This window comes from Scardinius erythrophthalmus (genome assembly GCF_964197995.2).
Source record: "Scardinius erythrophthalmus genome assembly, chromosome: 1".
NCBI lineage: Eukaryota > Metazoa > Chordata > Actinopteri > Cypriniformes > Leuciscidae > Scardinius > Scardinius erythrophthalmus.
Genome location: NC_138221.1, coordinates 14101861 through 14125049, shown reverse-complemented (window position 1 = coordinate 14125049; position 23189 = coordinate 14101861). Strand labels below are relative to the sequence as shown.

Here is a 23189-nt window from a genome sequence, read left to right as displayed (position 1 = left end):
TTTTATGTTTATTTATATTTGTATAAGGGCGTTTCTTCAACTACGGGCACTTTTAGGCTTGTGAAGTTGAATAAAAAAAAACTTGTTCAAAAGTCACGTAACACAGTCTCATAAGTTTAAATAATTTGTCTAGTTTTAAGGTCTGTAAGAGGACAAACTTAGATTACAAGAGAAATTGTTAATATTTTACATTTTTTTCGACCTGCAATGAACAAATGTCATTTCCACCACATCTCAATATACAGCTGTTATTTAAAAACAGAATAACTTATGCCACTCAAGAATTGTCTAAGATCATTTTTGTAACTACTTTTATCAGTTTTTCCACGATGTACAATAATTATACATTTGTCAATGAGATAAATGAACTGCCCTAAGGACCAAATGGTGAACTGTACACCTGTCACACTCTGACATTTAATATGGGTTTGGGCAAGAGCTTATTAGAAAATAAATAACTTGAATTTTTATATTAAGTAGAGCATGATCTCGTAAATTGTGAATACATGTGTATTCACAATTTCAACACTTTTTTAAAAAAAAAATGTGTGTGGTGATGGAAATGACAGGGTGGTGGTGGAAATGACAATGAATTAACGTGAATGTAGAGAAACAGCTAGAGAAACAATAATATTTAGAGAAATATTTATTTGAAAAACTCTTAAACTCATCACACTCAGTAAACTCAATTCACAAAGTCAATCTACTCTTGCAATCTATATCAATTGTACTTTGTAATCATAAATGTCATTTCCACCACATGCTGTCATTTCCACCACAGAGGGCAGTGTGGTGGAAATGACTGTGGTGGAAATTACATTTCTGTAGTTTTTTTGTGAAAAAATGGAAGATAGCTTCACTGATTAGCTTTGAATTAATACTTAGCATTTCATGTATGTAAAATACTCTTATTTACCTTAAAAATTTAACCTTTAACTTTTTAAAAACACCCATGAAGGTACAGCATGTTTGGAAATGACATAGAATAAATATAGTAACTGATCAAGCAATATTTACCTTGATTTTTCTTATTTTGTTCTTGATGAAAATTTTAAATTGCCTCTATGTCCAACATGTGCTCTGATATCTCTGAACATTTCCATAGAAACCACCTAAATAATCTTTCACACAAACTTTTTAAAGGGACATTACAGTGTTGTGGTGGAATTGACACCAATACTGTGTGACAGGTATATTTTGTATAAAAAGTAATATTGATGGTGGTCTCACATTAAATACTATAATGTATTTTAATTATTTTACTAGTGCTTAATTTAGGTATTAATAGTTACCAGATAAGTCATACTTTTAAACTGCATTTTCATTGTTGAAGTTAAAAAGTAAAAAAACTGTGATTTTGACACCTATAAGGAGGTTGAAAAGTATGAAAAAATCATAATAGAAAGGTAGTAAAAAGTTTTTAAGGAGGTTTTATTGTAAGTTTGAAAAAGAAAGAGGATTTTCTCCAAAATTGTATGTATTTTTAAAAATATGACCAAAGTAGGCTACATAAAAGTGCCCAAAGTCTAAGAATCACCCATAAAAGCAAATAACTTGATCCATATTCCATTCCAGTTGGTGGCGGTAATGCACCAATAAGCTGCCAACGGCCAATAAACACCAAAGAACAAGTCACACACACACACACACACACACACAGTTTCAGCGTCGAGTCTTGTGAGGTGAGGAGAGCAGTTCACGGTATTTCTCATATTTACACAACCATCACACACGCTTTATACAGTTTGATTAAGCGACAGACTCATTTCTGTATTGTTTTAATCTATCACAGCGATACTTGTGCGTCTTTTCTGGCGTCTTCCTTCTGAAATAAACATTTAGTGCAGCAGCAGCGAGCATGAGGAGAATATGTTGAGTTCATTCAGACCTGAGCGATTTTGTGTTCGTCTGTGTGATTGTCTCGATGTTTGGAGTGAGAACTGTTACTGAATGTCAAGTTAAAGTTTGAGATCTGTGAGGGGAATGGGACTCAATATCAAGTGTTGCTGCTGCCGTTTTATTTCTACTCTTAACATCTTTGGATTAAATTTGGTATTTCTTTACTTTGCATTTGTTAAAATAGCCTGGAAAAGATACTGCTAAATACTTTACATTGAGCCTATAGGTAGCCACGTGAGACAATTTAAACCATGTAAAATAATAATAATAATAATATAAAATAATAATTATATATATTCAGTTTGACATAGTAGCCTAAACGTTATTGTTTTGTGGTGCTCTTTATTTTAATAAATGTTTTATGATCATAGTCAGTTTCTTCACATGCAAAACTGTAACATGTTAATTATTTAATTACATTATTGCAATTAATGTAGTTATTAGAATGTTTAACTATATTTAGATTCATATGGACATTTCATGGTTTAGCAGGGTATTATTTACCTGAGTGTCAACGGTGTTTGTTATGTATTATTGATGTTTTGTCCATGTCATATTGTGAAAAATTACAGTATTGTCTTTCAATAGAGCAGTTTAATAGTCTTTTATCATGTATCCTGACTCAAATAATGTGTTTCTAACAGCAAACACTCATAATAAAGTGAGATGATCTGCTGATGATCCTGAATGGCTTGTTGAATGAGTGTTGATAGTCCGAGGCTCATCAATATTAACAGATCTGCTGAAAACACTCTTTATTTCATGACAATAGTTCCTGTTTTCACCTCATTTATTATGCTGATGTCTTCAGATCTCCTGTAAATTGACACTTAAAGCTCATTTCATTGGTGTCAACAGACTGAGGGTAATTTTTGCTTACTATATGAATGATTATTTCTGTCTTTTATGCTTTTAAATGTTTTTCTTAGTTATTTACTACTTTTCTAGATATATGCCATTATTTTAACGAAGAAACAGAATAATGTTAGAATTAGAAATACAAATTGCTTTACGATAGACAGACAGATATACAGTGAGGAAAATAAGTATTTGAACACCCTGCTATTTTGCAAGTTCTTCCACTTGGAAATCATGGAGGGGTCTGAAATTGTCATCGTAGGTGCATGTCCACTGTGAAAGACATTTCTAAAAAAAAACAAAAAAAAAAACAGAAATCACAATGTATGATTTTTTTTACTATTTATTTGTATGATACAGCTGCAAATACGTATTATAACCCTAACCCCTTTATTACCCAAAACTTAACATATTTTTCCCTTATACCTACACGGAAGTACACTATAATTACAGAAACGTACACCGTAATTTCAGTTTACTTACGCAGTTGTTTGCGGGTCGTAATATAAAGTGTTACCAATGAGTGTTGATAGTCTGAGGCTCATCAATATTAACAGATCTGCTGAAAACACTCTTTATTTCATGACAATAGTTCCTGTTTTCACCTCATTTATTACGCTGATGTCTGCAGATCTCTTGTAAATTGGACACCTTCATTGGTGTCAGCAGACTGAGGGGATTTGTTGGTGACAAATCTGTAGATTTACTTCTGTTTATGCTTAACTGTTTTTCTTACCATTGTTTATACATGGACAATTTTACACTATTTATATTCTGTTGTCCATGAGCATAAAAACATACTCAGTTACTGATATATTTTTGATTTTGCTAGATCAGCTCACACACTGTAATTAATCATCAGTGAAACTCCTCCCCCTGCAGTCACATCATCAGTGAAGCTCCTCCCACTGTAATTCACCATCAGTGAAACTCCTCCCATATCATTCACATCATCAGTGAAGCTCCTCCCACTGTAATTCATCATCAGTGAAGCTCCTCCCACAGCAGTTCTCCAATAAATGCTGTAAATTCCCATCAGCTGTTGTGAAGACGAGCATCAAAGCAAAGAGTTTATTAAAGAGGACAGTGAGAACATGAGTGATCCAGAACCCTGCAGAATGAAACACACTGAAGATCCTGAAGAACAAAGAGGTTGGTGTTTATTCTTCATTCATTCATGATGCTGAAGAACATTCATGTTAGAAACATTCAAGCACTTCATCACTTTTAGATATGCAGTTAAACTATGAAATGGGTACAGGGAATATTTCAACAAATGTTCAGTAGAGGGAGGTTTGTTGTGGAAAATTCAAAGTTCTTTTTGGTTCAGGTCTCGAAGTTTCTCAGAGTCGAGGTTCCAGGTCAAAAGAATTAACTTTATTGTACAGACAATAAAGGAGAAGCCAGCTGGTCATCTGAAGTTATAATATCCAACATTAATTTTTTTTTATATCTTTTTCATATCATTAAGTCCCCAACGGGTACCCTCAAACCTATCTCTTCCCCTCTGTCACGCCTGGTGACTTTGGCACAGTTAGACGTCTTCTCTATTGGTCAAACCTCACATAATGGAGTTTTGTTTCATACAGTATTTAAACACTATGGGTTACTTATCCATACTGGTTATTTTCCATTCTCTCATCCTTTTTCAGACCTATTTTTTCATGCTTGTCATTTTCATTACATCATAGACATGAATAAAAGGGAAAATTCTCCAACAGGTTTGAGAAACTTTAATATTGATTGTCAACATCAAACCAAGTATAATTTTAGCTCTGGTTTATATTTGGTTCGCAAGTTTTTGCAACTATTACTGTATCAAGTAAACTACTTTTCCAGGATGGCTGACAGGGTTGTAAGTGTAACTTAAGCAATATCTGATTATTTGTATAAGTTGTATTAATTAATCATAAATGATATTAGTTATAACCTCCGACTAATAATCAGACTTATGAGTTTGTGACCGTGAGATCAGCATTATTGGCCGGGGTGAAACTCTAAGTGACACTGGAATCCAAATGAACCAGTAAAATATAATGTAAAGAGTTTAATAGAATAATCGAATGTCTTATTAGATTATGATATAAATGACCAATGATTAATTGGTGTTCCAACTTGAACTGGAACACAGCGAAGCTTGTGTTTCTGGTGTCCCACGTTCACATGCGAATGAATGGGAGTCATTAGAATTAGAAGTCTAGTGTGACTGGAATGTAATAATTAAAAAGTTTTACGTAAAATAAATTAAATATCAATCTAAACTTTGGTATCAGCATTATGAAACTATTGTATAATTTATATAATACTAGTATAATTTTTAATGCTAACACATTACATTATATAATAGTTATTTGCTACAGGAACATGAGATTTGTGTCTATAATGTCTAATAAAAATAATTATTAGAAGATCAATGTACCTTATTTATCTAAAGTACTTTAGTTATTACATTGTAAGGGTCTGACAGATCAATTTAGCTCAAAGTGAATTATTCATTCATAGAGAATGTTGAAAGAATCGCTTTATTACGGCTGAGCAAATGACTCGTCCAGCGTTCAGTATCAGCTCTGCAGCGAATATAAATATCCAAACTAGTGAACACACTATTTATTAGCAAGAAACTTAGACCAGCAGTTTAAGACATTAAATTCGTAAGCACATAACACAAGTAACACTTCTCTTTAAAATACAAACAAAACTTTGATTATTCTAACACATAAAACTAATATCTAACACAATTATCATCTCTTTTATGTCCTTTCACTTCATATTCCTCTCTTTAAATTATTTATGTTGAACTGAAAATGAAATAACTTTTTCTCTTTGATTTCAGACCTGATGGAAGTGAAGGAGGAGAGAGAAGAACTGAGTGAAGTGAAGGAGGAGAGTGAAGAACTGAGTGAAGTGAAGGAGGAGAGAGAAGAACTGAGTGAAGTGAAGGAGGAGAGTGAAGAACTGAGTGAAGTGAAGGAGGAGAGTGAAGAACTGAGTGAAGTGGAGGAGGAACATCATGTCAAACCTGAAGTAAAACCTTTGAGTCGCTCAAAGACTAAAAAGACATTTTTAAAGAAAAGAAGAGCCAAGAAATCTTTCACTTGCACTCAGTGTGGAAAGAGTTTATCAAGCAAACATAGTTGTGATGTTCACAAGAGAATCCATACAGGCGAGAAACCATTCATGTGTGATCAGTGTGAAAAGAGATTCTCAGACAAACATTGTCTTAAGCGTCACATGAGGATCCACACTGGAGAGAAGCCATTCACATGTGATCAGTGCGGGAAGAGTTTCACACAATTGTCAAACCTTGATGTTCACATGATGATCCACACTGGAGAGAAGCCGTTCACATGTGATCAGTGTGGGAAGCGTTTCACACGATCATCAAACCTTGATGTTCACATGATGATCCACACCGGAGAGAAGCCATACACATGTGAACAGTGTGGCAAAAGCTTCATAAATTCGTCAAGCCTTAATGTTCACATGAGGATCCACACCGGAGTGAAGCCGTTCACATGTGATCAATGCAGCAAAACATTTCTTAGTGCATCAGACCTGAAGACACACCTGAGAGTTCATACGAAGGAGAAGCCATATTCATGTTCTGTGTGTGGAAAGAGTTTTTCACAGCGGTGTCATTTACATACACATCAGAAAATTCACACTGGTGTAAAAGAGTACGTGTGCTTTGAGTGTGAGAAGACTTTTATTACAGCGGACAGTTTAAAAAAACACCAGAGAATTCACACTGGAGAAAAACCTTACAAGTGTTCACACTGTGACAAGAGATTCAGTCACTCATCACATCTGAAAACACATGAGAGGATCCACACTGGAGAAAAACCTTACCAGTGTGATCAGTGTGACAAGAGATTCCGTCGATCAGAAGATCTGAAAAGACATGAGAGGATCCACACTGGAGAAAAACCTTACCAGTGTGATCAGTGTGACAAGAGATTCCGTCGATCAGAAGATCTGAAAAGACATGAGAGGATCCACACTGGAGAGAAGCCGCACACGTGTGATCAGTGTGGAAAGAGTTTCTCTACTATAACTCAACTGAAGCTACACATGAAGATCCACACAGTGGAGAAACCACATCACCACAGTCACGGTAAGTAGTTCCCCAGCTAACAGACGTTTTTATAAGAACGTTCTCCAAATATTCAGAACCAAATGTTGGTTATAAGAGACCCGCCAGGATCCACACTGGAGAGAGACCATACACATGTGGTCAGTGTGGGAACAGTTTCACAAGTAAATGCAAACTTAGGAATCATATGAGGATTGTTGTATTTGTATACCGCTGTAACCTTATAAACCATTCTAAAACATTCCCATAACATGTTACAATTATAAATTGCCCTTACCTACAGGTTAAAGAAGATGATTTCTCGAGATTTATCAGAAGAATTCACTTCTGGGCCTCTTGCCAATACAACAGCATCCACACCGGAGAGAGACCTCAATGCGGGAAGAGTTTCACCCAGGCTTTTACTCTGAAATCACATCTTCTAATTCTGAAGGCCAAAATTGCTATGGCCTGCTTGTGGCCCAGATCTGGCAAACAGGAGGGGACCTTAGCTAAAACCGAAAGATTTGAGATAGTTCTGTAATTATTTGCATCACATGGATCCCCAGATTTTAATAATGGTGTGACGTAAGCCTGCTTCCACGAAATAGGCACCGTATCTGTGCAAATGGACAGGTTAAAGATATAAGTGAGTGGTTTCACTATAATTTCTGCTGCCATTTTTAACAAACCAGGATCAAGACCATCTGGCCCAGCTGCCTTCCTGGAATCAATGCTCTGCTTCCAAGAATGGCGTAAAATCAAGGATCGCAGAAGAAACAATATCAGCAACCACTTCCCCTGGTAGTGACTATTTTACCACAGCTGACGTGAAATAAATGCATTAATTGTCAAATACACAGACGTTTTCTTTCAATTCTTTATGTAGGTCTACTGCTTAACAGCATCTGTTTGTACATGAATAAAGTTCAACATAAGCCTGAATGAAGTAGGTATATGGTTTATATCAGTTTTATTTTGCTAAACATGACACAATATAACATCACGACTACATGAAAAATAAAAATACAGATTTGTGAGCATTAGTGGAACTGAAGGTGTTCGAATAAACACGAAATACACGTGATCATTGTCATGCGGTGAATCCAGCCAATCGTGGAACTGCTATGTCGTCATCAAGGCTCGTGCAGCCGCTCTGGAGAAGTTGCACAGAATAGGCTTGTTTGAGATGAGCAAAATCTGCACAGAACAAATAACTGGTGATCACCGCGAGATGCAGGTTATAAATGTGTCTGAGTGTGGTCCGCCTTGCTCTGATGTCATGCTGACATTTAGCAATAAACTCTTGGGAGTGTGAGGCGGTCGAGTCGGATTCTGCAGTTTCTCTCCACCGACTGCACTGAGCAAAAGCATGATGGGAAACAACTTTGACAACACAGCTCATTGGTTTAAACAACCGTGATGTATTGTTCTCTTTTTAAATGTTTGAATTTAAAACTCTAATATCATGTTTTCATGTGTTTAAATTATGTGTGAATATTCCCAAACTCTCTGACAGTGTGATCTCTCTATGTGATTGTTGTCATATTTTTATAAAAATATATTTTTTAAAGCAAAAATGATCGATAAACACATATTTCGAATGGAAATAAGTACTTTGGTTGTCTTCTTCATTATATTTATTTTCATATAAAAGCAACAGAACATAAATTACATTTTATTAGCAACACAATGTATTGAGGGAAACACTAGTTCTGCAGCGCAGCCGCAATGTGAAGTTAAGGAAACTAAACAACCAAGAGAAATATCTACTATAAATGTCTACTACCTCAGATTTAACGTTTTATCTGTATATCAGCATCAGGGAATAACATTATAATGGTAGAGAAATCTGGATATATCAATGCAATGCAAACACAACTTTTGTGTCTCAATCAGCTTTTCTATATACTGGCCCTGATAATCATCACAAATACTTACGGCTTGCTCCATTTTTGTAAACCCGTTTTTATGAATGAATGACTCTCTCACCTGTTGCTCTATAGTTTTAGCATTTGCATTTAAAGGGACACACACAAAAACGGTGCGTTTTTGCTCACCCTCAAAAAGTGACAATTTTAACATGCTATATAAAAATATCTGTGGGGTATTTTGAGCTAAAACTTCACATACACACTCTGGGGACATCAGAGACTTATTTCACATCTTGTGAAAAGGGGCATTATACCACCCCTTTACAACTAAAATGTTCCTGCACTATCCTGAATGTGAAAATGACAGTAAACAAAACACAGAGCTTAAATACTAAACCAAAATAATCAATGAAATGAGCAACATGAGTACAAACTAATAAAACAATGAATAACCAAGAAAACAAACTTAAAACTAGGTCACAGAACTAAAACAAAATGTGATAAACCCAGCTAAAACCAAAACAAACACAGATCACCCATGATAGGTGACACAATATTTCCTTGTTCCTTGTCAAGTCAAGTCAAGTCAACTTTATTTGTATAGCGCTTTTCACAATATAGATTGTATCAAAGCAGCTTCACAGTATTAAATAAAATAGTACATCAGTGTTTGTTTCTGGTGTAAAACATCCACGTTTGGTAATGCAGATCAATAGCACTGTTGAATCGATTAATCAATTTAAGTATCCCCAACTGAGCAAGCCAAAGGCAACAGTGGCAAGGAACCGAAAAACTCCATCAGGTGACCTAATGGAGAAAAAAAAACCTTGGGAGAACCCAGGCTCAGTCGGGGGCCAGTTCTCCTCTGGCGTTTATGAAGTAGAGACCGGATTTAACTGTAAGATTAAAATATTATATGAATCTAGTAATCTAGTCTCGAGGTCATGAATGCATGAACTAACTTTTCTGCATCAGAAACTGATAGCATATTACGTAACTTAGCAATATTTCTAAGGTGAAAAAAGGCTGTTTTTGTAACATATGAAATATGATTTTCAAAAGACAAGTTACAATCTAATATAACACCCAGGTCTTTTACTGTAGAGGATAAAGTAACAGGACACCCTACTATGTTAAAGTTGTATTGTGAGAGGTTTTGTGGGTGGTTTTTTGAACCGATAAGTATTACCTCTGTCTTATCTGGATTTAATAAAAGAAAATTGTGCGTCATCCAATCTTTTATATCTTTAACACACTCTGTCAATTTGGATAATTTAGCGTTTTCATCCGGCCGTGATGAAATATATAGTTGAGTGTCATCAGCATAACAATGGAAACTAATTCCATGTTTCCTAATAATATTTCCAAGTGGCAGCATATATATTGAGAATAATAGAGGGCCTAACACAGATCCTTGCGGCACTCCATAGTTTACTGGAGTTATGATCGATTTTTCTCCGTTTAAATAGACAAAATGGTAGCGGTCAGATAGGTATGATCTGAACCAGCTTAATGCTTGTCCTTGAACACCGGTATAGTTTTGTAGCCGATCTAAGAGTATTGTGTGATCTACAGTATCGAACGCAGCACTAAGATCAAGTAAAACTAGTATTGAGATACAGCCTTGGTCAGAAGCTAAGAGTAAATCATTTGTGATTTTAACAAGCGCAGTTTCAGTGCTATGATGCGGCCTGAACCCAGACTGAAACTTTTCATAGGTGTCATTTTCTTGCAAGAAAGAGCCCAGTTGGGCAGACACAACTTTTTCTAATATTTTGGACATAAAAGGAAGATTTGAAATGGGTCTATAATTTGCTAGGTTATTTGGGTCTAATTGTGGTTTCTTAATGAGAGGTTTTATAACTGCCAATTTAAATGTTCTTGGAACATGACCTAAAGATAAAGACGAGTTAATAATATTGAGGAGAGGCTCTTCCACTATAGGTAACACTTTCAATAGTTTAGTTGGTATGGGATCTAATAAACATGTTGTTGTTTTAGAGGAAATGATAAGTTTATTTAACTCTTTTTGTTCTATAGTTGTAAAGCACTGTAATTGTTCTTGCGGGGTGATAATCGAGGCTGAATTATAAGGCGCGATTGAAGATTGAACGTTTACAATTGTGGATCTGATGTTTTCTATTTTCTCCGTGAAAAAATTCATGAAATCATTACTACTAAACTGTAACGGAATATTTTGTTCAGGTGACGCTTGTTTATTTGTTAGTCTAGCCACGGTGTTAAATAAGAACCTAGGATTGTTTTGGTTATTTTCTATTAGTTTGCGGAGGTGCTCAGCCCTGGCCGCTTTTAGGGCCTTTTTATAGCGTGACGTACTGTCTTTCCAAGCGATTCTAAAAACCTCTAAATTAGTTTGTTTCCATTTACGCTCTAAATTACGGGTTTCTCTCTTTAGAACACGAGTAGTATTGTTGTACCATGGTGCTTTAATTTTCTCTCTGACCTTTTTTAGTCTCATAGGTGCAACAATATCCAATTTTCCAGAGAGAATGGTGCTCATAGTGCTGGTTAGTTCGTCTAGTTCATCTGTTTGTTTAGGTTCAGGCAGCAGCTGAGACAGATCCGATAAGCAATTTGAAAAATTATCTATGGTGGATGGAAGGATTGTTCTGCCTAATCGATAACGCGGTGCAGCATGATATATTACCGGGGTACGTAATATGCAAGTTACCATGTAATGGTCAGTTACATCATCACTTTGCGGAATGATATCTATATCGGTTGGATCGGTTCCATGTGATATAATTAAATCGAGTGTATGATTAAAACGATGAGTTGGTCCGGTAACGTTTTGCTTAACCCTAAAGGAGTTTAATAAGTCTATAAACGCACCCCCTAACGTATCATTTTGATTATCTACGTGTATGTTAAAATCTCCAACAATTAATATTTTATCGACATTGACCAATAGATCTGAGAGAAAATTTGCTAATTCTTTTAGGAAATCAGCGTAAGGCCCTGGTGGTCTATATACGGTAGCCAAGGCTAAAGATAATAGGGATGTTTTTCTATCATCTAAGAGCGTAACATTTAGTACAAGTACTTCAAATGAAATAAACTTATAACCCGTTTTCTGAGTAACATTGAGAATATCTCTATAGATAGTTGCAATACCGCCGCCACGACCAATCAGACGGGGCTCGTGCTTATAGGAGTATCCTGATTAAGTAGATTCATTTAGACCGAAATAATCATTTGGTTTAAGCCAGGTTTCAGTAAGGCAAAGTACATCGAAGTTATTATCGGTGACTATTTCATTTACAATAACTGCCTTAGGTGTGAGTGATCTAATGTTTAAAAGACCTAGCTTTAGAAATGGTTTTTGTTTACTAATAGCAACATTTTCTGTTTTAATAACAATTAGATTTTTCCTAGATCCTGCAGTAGATTTATTATTTGATCGCACTAAACGAGGAATAGACACAGTTTCTATGCAATGTTCTACACTAGTATTTATATCAGTTAATTTGGTGCAGCAGAGACTATGATTTGGACTTTTGGTTACTAGTCAAAAGGTATTTAACATTTTGGAGATGTTATCTGACAGAAGATCCGATCCGAATCTGTTTGGGTGTAAGCCATCAGCACGGTAAAGCCTAGGACGCTCCCAAAACAGATTCCAATTATTTACAAAGATCAGTTTCTGCTCATTGCACCATGACATTAACCATTCATTTAGCGCGAATAATCTACTAAACTTGTCATGTCCTAGACGGTACGTGGGAAGCGGTCCTGACACAATGATCGTTATATCAGGCGATGTGCTGCGTACCGTATCGATCAGATTCCTGAAGTCTTTCTTCAGAACTTCCGTCTGGCGCAGCCTGATGTCATTCACTCCCGCGTGCAATACCAAAGTTCCGACGCGCTCGTTATCGTTCAGAATCTTGGGAACGCGAGCAGCGATTTCAGAAACACGAGCACCAGGAAAGCAGTGACTGTGCACCTTATTTTTACCTGATGTAGCATGGACGTGCCGAACAATGGAATCACCGATGATCACAGCATCGCGTTCTGTTTCGCGAAGAGCGGAGAAGCGGTTTTGTGTGGATAACTCGAAAACCGGGAGGGTCGGAGAGGGTCTTGGTCTAGACCTGACTCGCATCTTCCGCTGCGGAAATATCCAGGCTTCGTGGTGGCGTGTTGGAGCCGGAGTGAACGAGACCATGGCTGATCGCGACCTTGGCGCTTGGGACCGATGCCGAGTAACGCACGGAGTAGACGAGGTCGGAGTCAGCGCGTTAGTAACATTAATCTCTGATTTGTGAGCATCAGCGCGTGATGTTTCAAGAGCCAAACGCCGGTCTCTCAGCTCGGCCTGTCTCACTAAAAGGTCGTGGATCTGTCTCTCAACAGCTTCCAGCTCAGACTGTACCGCGTGCAGCTCAAATGTGTCCTCACCTGCACCAAAAGGTAGACTACATACATCTGATATATTCGCCATTTTAACAGATGGACAGTAAGTTAGCAACGACACTACCAGTGATGCTATCAATTAATACTAATTTCTGACAAGCGTCTTAGATATAATCCGTCTTTTAAGTGATACGGGTGTAGAGTAGACGCACGATTGGTGAAAAATGTTTGTAAGTGAGTATTAAGACGCGTTCAGCCGTGATCCCCGGGAGTAACCTATAAGAGTATCCAGCGTTGGATCACTAACAGGCTTGAGACACGTCTGCTCAACAGTCCGCGTTGTAACTATGAGGTTTGAGCAGTAGTGCTTCTCAGTGAGGAAAAGTAGAAAATGTTTGTTGTAAGTAAGTTTAAAGAGTAAAATCAAGAATTATAAATCAAATTGATAGAGCTCCAAAGACAACAACGCGTTCAGACGCGACGCATGCGCATTCCTTGTGTGTGCTGAGTGGCATTTTTTTTTTTTTTTTTTTTTGTTGCAATTGTCAAGAAGCAAGAAACTTTTCCAGGTTTGTGGCTGGTGTTGGACGTTTAAAAACACATTAAAATATTCATATTTTACTTGAACCACAGAACATGAAACTAAAAGACAGTCATGGTCATGAAAAAAAAAGAGAAGTAGATGCTCATATAAAAAGATAAACCAAATCTGATATTGGATTAATAGTATGTCACAGCATTTTATTTTTATTTTTATAGTTTTTTACAATATAGCTGTGTTTTTGTCTTCGTTGGTTATGAAAGAGTTTGTGATTCTCAATACTCAGAAAATATACAGTTTATGTTTTTCTCTTCAAACAGTAAATATAAATGTAAATGTGAGTTTAGGGTGTTCACTGATGGAGGATTCAAACTCGTTTGACAATGATGATGATGATGATGATGATGATGATGCTGTTTCCAGTGGCACTTATTCCAGATCCTGTTTTCCCAGCAGATTCAGCCTGATCTAATCTTTCCTCACATGATCTTCTGCTGGAGACTCTCCTGAAACTACAACACAAATATCAAATAAATCTCTATGGATTCTTCACTGGAAATCAGTGTGACATGCTAGTGACTTAATCTTACTGAACTTCCATTTGTTTGTATAAAGTCATTTACAAAAAAACAAACAAAGAACAAGACAACTTACAATTGACAATATTTATCATGCTGTCACTCCTCTTCAAATTTGCCATGATAAATTTCCCTCTGTTCTCTGCAATCATTCCTTCAATCTTCTGCAGTAATCCTTGTATCTGACTGTCTGATTTAGTCTTGATATTGAAACAGTAAAATCTTTCTCCACATTCTTTCACCAGTCGCTGGAGATCCTCACAATCTTTCAGTTTTAGATGTTCATCAATGGTCTGATTATTGCCCAGTTCATCTCCATGTGTGAACAGTATCATGATGTACTTCTGAACTTCAGGACCAAATGAATGTTTAATAAAATCCATGATCTCTTCCTCATTTTCCACAGGTTCCTCTAGAGGAACGGTGAGCAGAACTGCACTGAGACCTCCTGAACATCGAGAGATCAGCTGATCCTTCATCTTCTCCAGCTTCTCTTTATTCAGATCTGTATCCAGTAGATCTGGACAATCAATCACACACATACCTGCTTCTCTCCGATCTGTGTTTTTTTTTCAAGGGAACTCAAGCTGCGTTTGAGACGCTGTGGGTACGCCCTGCGTAATTGCGTTGTGAAGCATGTGTATAATCAGTCCAATGGAAAGACGAGACGTCATTAGCGGGTGACGTCATCGACCAGGAAACTATAAAGAACCCCTGAAACCAGACCATGTTAGCTTCTGTGCCTTCAGCAAGCACTCTCTGTATATCTGTCCTTGTCACATTTATTGTTGTCTGTCAAGTTGCAATATTTTAATTGTAGCGGAAAAACATGTAGCGGCCGTAATATGTAGCGGAAAAACACCCAATCTAGCAACACCAGCCACCAGTGTCCACTGACTCTCTTGTTCGATCTCATTCATCAAAATGAACAAATCTTTTTTCAAGTCATTTCGTTCATTTAAGGGGCTTTAAATGTTATACTATTAACTGGCAAATTCCCCGAACACATCCACCTACGCAATCTTGATCATATTCTGAATTTAGAAATCATTATAATGCAGTCAAAAATCATTTGCAGGGAACATAAATAATTACCTCGAGTCTTTCGTTTATTTGTCATGTGACAGACGCAATCAATGCATCGTTCATGAACGACTCATCACTTACGATACAAATCAAATCAAAACAAAAAGCAGCAAGGGGGCGTCGTATGATCATTTTAAGACAAGGTCGGTGAGGATGGGAAAAATGTGACAAATCTTCAGTGTTAAAACTGATAAAATAATTGTCTGTGGTTCTATATGGGCTGTGGTAATCATTTTGAAAAATAATATCTCGCAGCAACATGGAAAAAAAGAACTATGAACTAGTTCATTTTTGGAACTGTGAAGGCCCCGTCCACACTACTGCGTTTTCGTTTAAAAACGGAGACCCAAAACGGAGAAGTTTAGAAACGCTGCCGACCCGTTTTTCGTTTTGAATCTCCGGAGGGCGTTTTAGTGTGGATGGGTCAAAAACGGAGGACTTTAGAAACGATGACGTAGTAGAGGCTCACCCTCGGCTCTATGATTGGGTGTCAGCAGTCATGGCGTATATCTTTGTTAGCAGCTGTTGTCCAAGAAAATTCTGCATTTTACAATGCTATAACTGCCTACATGCACCGGAGGCAAGGTTTTATTCAAGCGATCTGTGACAATTCCCGTGTGCAGCGGCGGTATCGACCGTACTATTGAACTTTCTTTGTACAGCTGAAGTATGACAAAAAGAATACATGTCTTTATAAAATACAAGTTTATTTAAACAAAAAAAGAGAAATATACTAGGTTACACAAAAATATCAAAAGGTTACAGATTATGATTCTTCAGCTAATCCATTCTTCCCGGGGCAGTCCCGGAGACTGGATGTACAAAGAGTAACTTCTAAGCAGTTCAAGCAAGCAATCTGATAAAAAAAAACCTATTCTCATCTTGAGCTTCTCCGGTGTTACAACCCCTTGGCTCAAGGAGCAATAACATGAATGGGGAGGCCAAACACAATCAAATTTGAAACATTTAATATTTAATCAAGAAAAAACAGACATAACTACATTTAAAGTAGAAGACAAAAATTAAAGATACAAACAACAACATCAAGCCCTGGACTGGAGAGAGTGAAAAGTCAGCATGTCCACCAAGCAACGAGACCAGCAGAGACCAAGCCCAATTGTTTTTCCTTCCCGAGGGTGAGAAAGCCAGCATCTTATAAGCAGCATTGTTAATAAACCAATTCTCCACACCTGCGACATCAATTAACCTAAAGACACAAAAGTGTTACCCAGAGACACCTACTGGCAAAACAAAGCACCACAGCCCCTTGGATCATCACACCTCCCTCCCAAAGACAGAGGCCCTTATAAAAGGTACTCTGTAAACATAATACATGAAACATCACATACAAAAAAACATAATACATCACAGGATAAGAATTTTACCAGGCTTAAAATTTAAACAAAACTATTGGATCCACTTACCCTCACTCATTCACCACCTACCCTTTATCAACTTCACCTCTCAATGCTCTCAGGTGCCTTGAGAACATAAATGAGGTGAAATAAAGGACAAGAACCAACAAAATTGTAATGGGTTACTCATTCAATGGAGCTCATGACAAGGTATCCGCCATAAGATTATCTTTCTGCAATAATGTAGCTCCAGCACCCAGCCCACTCACGTCTACCTTTAAATGGAAAGGACGGTCCCAACAAGGTGCTATTAATACGGGAGCAAAACTCAGCAACAGTTTGGCATTATCAAAAGCATGTTGACAAATTGAGGACCATTCATATTTCCGTTTACCTTTTAACAAATCTGTTAAAGGAGCAACCACTGTTGAGAAATTTTCACAGAATTTCAGATAGTACCCAATCATTCCTAAACTCTCATCAACTCTTTTTTCGTAGAAGGAACTGGGAACTTCTCAATGGCATGGACTTTTGCCCGGACAGGACAGACTTTACCTTGTCCTACCACATTTCCCAAATAGACCACAGTGGCACGTGCAAATTCACATTTCGCTAAATTTACAGTCAACTTTGCGATCTCAAGACGAGTAAATAAAGTGCACAATTTACAAAGATGTTCCTCCTCCTGAGCTAATTTCACCTCTTCCATTTTTTGGTTGCATTCTACAAGTTTCAAATTTGCGTTCTTGTTCTCGCTCTTGGCTTTTCAATTTCTGTAACTCAAGTTCTCTGTCCAATTCACGTTCTTTATTTTGTATCTTAAGGATTTCTAACTGTTGCTCATAGGTTAACCTTTTAGGGTCTGACAACGCATAAGGTGTCGAAGTACCTTCAGGTATCACCTCCTCATCAAACTGTGACTCTGAAGTCAAAACCAACATCTCTCTTAATTTCTCCTCTACAGCCCCTCGCAGAGGTTTTACCTTAGTACTTTTTGTTAAAGCCAATTCAAACTCGAAATCTTCAGCTACTTTAACCCTCTGAGGTCGACAAACGCGCCGGCGCGTTTTGCTGGATTTTCTCCACATTGTAGCACTTTAAACTTAAATTTCTCCGTCATTTATGGTCATACAGAAAAAATAAATATAAAAAAAGAATCTGTGGTATTTCTACTTTTGTATGTGTCCACTTCCAATCAAATCAAAACATTGTGCTTTTGTAAAATAAAGAAAATAAACAGTGTGTGCGTTCTGCCTCTCCGTCGCGGTGAACTTTTTTTTCTTGAGCACGTCTATAAACAAACAAAACTCAGCGAATACTTGTTACACATTTATGAGCCATACACCTTTATAAACATTTAAGTGTGTACTTTTAAATGATCGGATTCAAAACGAAAACAAATATTCTCTGTTTAAGTAATTTGTATAAAACCAACAAGATTTCCAGCTTCTCAAACGCTTCCTAATTATTTTTAATTCGGCCACGCCCACTCGCGCAAAAGATATTCACATGCAAATCTCCACATGGAACGCGATCGCCCTCATTACCTCAACAACAAAACACTTCACTTCACTTTTCGTCGAGTTTGAAAGACGTGCCTGAGCTTACATTGGATTTACATCAGAAGGAGAAGAACGATACTTGAAGACAAGAAAGATAAGGTAAGAAATTCTTACATATTAGTTTGCTATTGTTGCATAAATTTCACATTGCAGTTGAACTGTTGCTAGATATATGGTGAATATTATAATATTTAGACCCGTGTTTACTGTTACTGTGTTTGTGGATATCTGCTCAAACGTAGATAGGCTATGTATATGGTAGGCCTAACCATAATGTTTTATATTTGATCGCAATCGCGTTTTAATGTATCATATTTTTGATCGCGATCGCGTTTGAATGTATCATATTTTGGAAAAGCAAAACGCTCCAAACGGCTTCATGTTTTTACTATAATCTCATTTCATATCATCATAACGAATGGAAACATTTGAAGTAACATGATAATCAATATATTTTTCTCTAGCTTAGTTGTTACTGAAATCTTTTTGAAAATATATATAGGCTGCTATATTGTTATTATTTTATGCAGCACTGCGCATAGCCTATACCTACAAGGCACAACAAACCTGGTGTTCATTATATATTGTTGGAAACATTTGTGTGAGTGTGTGTGTGTATTCTGTGAATTAAAAAGCAATTTTAACAAGAAAAATCTAAAATGTATTCCCAAAATCGTGCAGGCCTTTCTCTTGATATCAGTATGTTCACTTTTTTTTTTTCAGGGCCCAGATGCCACTGAGTCCTGCTGACTTCAACATTCACAGTACATGTCTCTGTACATGAACATGGTAAAGTGAAAATCAAACACCTTAGAAAATGAAAGGTATGTACAATGTTTTTAGGAATGGCACAAAGGTCTCTTTCTTCAATAAGTGCTTTTTTGTTGTGTATCTTTGGATTATGTTGTGTTGTAAATAAATCCAAACAATTTTAAAAGCCATTCTTTTTTAAATCTCCTCATTCTTTGTGCAAGGTTGGTCAGAATGATGGGCCCTGATAAGCTCCTAATAGGGCCATTAGGGAGGTTCTTTGTCTTTCTCAGGTGTGGAAAGCTTTCATATTAATGAGGTGATCCGCCCCTTCGCATATTGCTTTCTAACACAAAACACGTCGTAAAATTTTTAAATCAATATATTGTCTTCTCTGAATGAGCAGTCAGGGTGATTCTCACATCGTTTTGGAGCAAATATTCTAGGCTACGTGATACAATTTTCAAAAGTCTTGTGAAGAAATAATCAGTATGGGTTTCATGACCTTATTTCAGTGAGAATTTATTTTTGTATTTTCACAAACCACGCATAAATGTCATTATCTCAAAACTACAAACTTTTACATACATGCTGCTGATATATTATTGTAGCAGAGTTTGTGCTGAATACAGTGTAATTAGACTTTAGCCATGAAAATGTCACAAGTAACAGAAATAACCACAAATGTCAGAGCATGTCAGAACACCTCCAGGGCCCAGAAAACAGCTCAGACCTCAGAGGGTTAAATAGTTGCTCTTTTGAAAGACGTTCTAATTTACCCATCGTAGGAGCAACAATAAAATCCTGTAACAAATTCATTTTAATTTTACTTTGTTAAAAAGAACGTTTGAACAATAAAGTACGTAATACTCACCAAAGCCAACAGATCACACTTCAACTGCCAGAAAAATTCGTTAAAGCCACCCCGTATCTAAATAATACACACACAACTAATTATGCTCAACCCTGGTCTTCGGCACGCCCACATGCAGCCCAACTGCTAACCAGTCTACCCGCGTCCGACGCACCAAAAACAACAAACTAAAATAACAAACTAAAATAACAAAAAGCGTTAAGCGCTCTTCAGCCTAACACGGGGTTATTTTTGGCTTATGCAGTCTAAACCGCAACATCTGAGCAATTTAGTGCAACTATTGGACAATTCTAACTCTCTCTCCAGTCCAAAAACCACTAATCAAAACAAAAATTTTCATATGGCACTCCCCAAAACTTATTTTACCCAACCAATAATTTTACCTAAAGAATAAACCAAACTGTAATTCTAAAGAATTACCCAAATCACAATTCTAATTAAAGAATTGTCCAAATTATAATTCTAATTAAAGAATCATCCAAATTATAATTCTAATTAAAGAATCATCCAAATCACAACTCTAATTAAAGAATTGTCAAAATCATAATTCTAATTAAAGAATTATCCAAACCCTAAGCCAATTTAGTTAATCCCAGACGAGCCCCCATATGTTACAACCCCTTGGCTCAAGGAGCAATAACATGAATGGGGAGGCCAAACACATAATCAAATTTGAAATATTTAATATTTAATCAAGAAAAAACAGACATAACTACATTTAAAGTAGAAGACAAAAATTAAAGATACAAACAACAACATCAAGCCCTGGACTGGAGAGAGTGAAAAGTCAGCATGTCCACCAAGCAACGAGACCAGCAGAGACCAAGCCCAATTGTTTTTCCTTCCCGAGGGTGAGAAAGCCAGCATCTTATAAGCAGCATTGTTAATCAACCAATTCTCCACACCTGCGACATCAATTAACCTAAAGACACAAAAGTGTTACCCAGAGACACCTACTGGCAAAACAAAGCACCACAGCCCCTTGGATCATCACACCGGTTATAAAATAACAGCAAAAATAAGCACAAAACAGCAAAAATAAGGATCTACACTGCAAAAACTCCAGTGTTAAATGAACTCTGTTTATTTGGCTCCAGACTCAAGAGTGTTAAAGTGTTAAATATGTGTTAAATTAACACTCAAGAGTGTTAAAGTTAATGAGCTAATTAAGTGATTAATTGAGTGATGTTTGAGCATTATTAAAGACACCTGATGATAACAAGCAGAATCACTGAAGGAGAAAATCAAATTTTTTGGTGGTCAGTGTTTGCTTTAGTTGGACTCTTGACCCTTAAACTATTAACATTAGATTTAGTTTGGCTGCTGTAACTGAGTTATACCTGCCAGATGAACAAAGAGAAAAGGTGAATAGGTGGTGTCGGTAGTTGATTACAGCAGCCCTGTGATTCTATAGCAACAAATTTTCAGCATTTTCAGTATAATTAAAAATCTTTCTTTAAAGTTGTTCTGATCAAAATACTTTGCAAATTACTTTATTTAGACACACTGACATCAATTATCAGCCTGTGAATCTCAACAATGGTGACAATAAAAAAAGCATGTTGCAGTGCATTCTGGGTGCCACCAATCAAAACTCATTCATTACTCCCATCATGCATTGTGGTATGAATAAATTATGATCTGAATATCCTTTTTCTAATTGAATATTATTTGTCACCATTGTTGAGATTCATACACTGGTTCTTGATGTCTGTGAGTGCCTAAAAGAAAGATTTACTTTTTTATTTATCAGAACAACTTTTAACAAATCATTTAGATTATTTAGAAAATTCTGGATCGTTTGCTATAGAATCACAATGATGCTGTAATCAACAATATACATTTAAGTCAGAGATTAGACTCTAAATGAGTTCAGTGATTCAGGTCAAATTATTCAATTCAATTCAAATTTAATTGTATAGCGCTTTTCACAATACACAATACACACAATACAAGTAGCTTTACAGAAAGTGCATTTCATAAATGTACATAGAAAAATAAAGTTAGTTACAGGGCTCTCAAGTTTTACCAAAAGCTTGGAGTGAGATCACACGCGGTTAGGGGAGGAGCCCTAATGGAGCCCCGCCACCATATGTCCCCGTCCCCCAATTTTACCCATTGTTCATAATTAACCAGCCCAAATTGAAATTATAACAATTGGTAAATCTGATAAATGACAGAGCAATTCATCACATCAACTATACTCTTTAAAATTACAATTAAGTTATACAAAAATTACAAAAATATAACAAATTGCTCCAAACAGTTTGGAAAAACAAATCTTTTTGCATTTTGAATGTGTCTAGTCAAAATGGTATAATTATTTATTGTGTGGTGCATGGGACATTGTGAACAAATGACATATTAGAGTATTATTATGAAAAATACAAATGCAATGGCAATGATTAATGTATGTTTTGACAGGATATAAAATATTACCCAGAGCACTCTGCTTTAATACATGTAGCCTTAATGTAACTAGAAAGACTATTAATACAGTATAATATATAATTTAAAATAAAATAAACAAATTTAAATGTATTTAAAATAAAATGAAGAAATACATCTTCATTCCTTCCCATACCCACTAACATTCCCTTAGTTTAAGAAAACGTAAGCTAGCCAAACTGAGCCAAAGCTTCTGGCCTGGTTGCAGAGTAGTTGTAGAGTTTTTGACGGCATCAATAATAATGTAAACGATGGGCTATATATTAAATGTTCTAGCCTAAAAATGTTAGACGAGCTTTCTTCCAACTTACCTTCTCCATCACGACGTGTGTTCACGCGATGTTGTTGGTTACCTAGTGTAAGGGTTCTTCCATAAAGTTTTCAGGAGACACGCATGGAGTCAACAAAGTGTACTTTTATTGACTGCAACACTTACTTAACACTTTGTGCAGGGAGAAAAAACCAACACTGATTCATAAGTTGTGCATCAGCACACAACTGAGTTCTGGGTCTCAGATGTTTACTCAGGGATCCCTCACCCGAACTAACTCAGCCACAGAAAATGAAGCCTTTTTAACAAGCTGGACCAAACCATTCTCATGATTACAGGGGTCTCACAAGTTTTCAATTACATCAAACTTAAAAGGGTGAAAGAAATAAATACTTCTATACACAAACTCAAATAAACAAAATAAAAATCACATTTATCATAAAGTCATAATGAAAATACACTTAAACATACACACACAAAACATCTTTTAAACATTCAAATTAACACACAACCCCCTAGAACATTATCCCAAAAACTACACTGCCCATAATTCCCAACTGAATATATAAGGGACACCAGGAAAGGCCGCGCCCTTTTACTTCCATGCCTTTGTTCCATGCTGCAGTCATGGAGCCCGGCGGAAC

At 36.4% G+C, this 23189-nt stretch overlaps 2 protein-coding genes across 4 annotated transcripts; one reads left to right on the top strand and one right to left on the bottom strand.

The window, feature by feature from the left end:
• The first annotated feature begins 1568 nt into the window (after nt 1-1568).
• Nucleotides 1569-7772, top strand: LOC308704704 (uncharacterized protein). 3 transcript variants are annotated; one of them, XM_081389206.1, is made up of 4 exons: nt 1569-1682; nt 3640-3909; nt 5591-6871; nt 7134-7772. In XM_081389206.1, exons 2-4 carry the CDS (start codon nt 3852-3854, stop codon nt 7136-7138), a joined length of 1344 nt encoding a protein of 447 aa, XP_081245332.1. In that variant the 5' UTR covers nt 1569-1682; nt 3640-3851; the 3' UTR covers nt 7139-7772. The 3 variants fall into 3 exon arrangements, with proteins under 3 accessions (XP_081245332.1, XP_081245330.1, XP_081245331.1); XM_081389204.1 differs by having other exon boundaries at nt 1649-1701; XM_081389205.1 differs by having other exon boundaries at nt 1651-1682; nt 3590-3909.
• A 6317-nt stretch (nt 7773-14089) lies between these two features.
• Nucleotides 14090-14741, bottom strand: LOC308695088 (uncharacterized protein; the record flags this gene model as incomplete). Its single annotated transcript, XM_081373041.1, has 2 exons — nt 14090-14133; nt 14276-14741. The coding sequence occupies 2 exons, from the start codon at nt 14739-14741 to the stop codon at nt 14090-14092; spliced, it is 510 nt and encodes a 169-aa protein (XP_081229167.1).
• Between the last annotated feature and the right edge of the window lie 8448 nt (nt 14742-23189).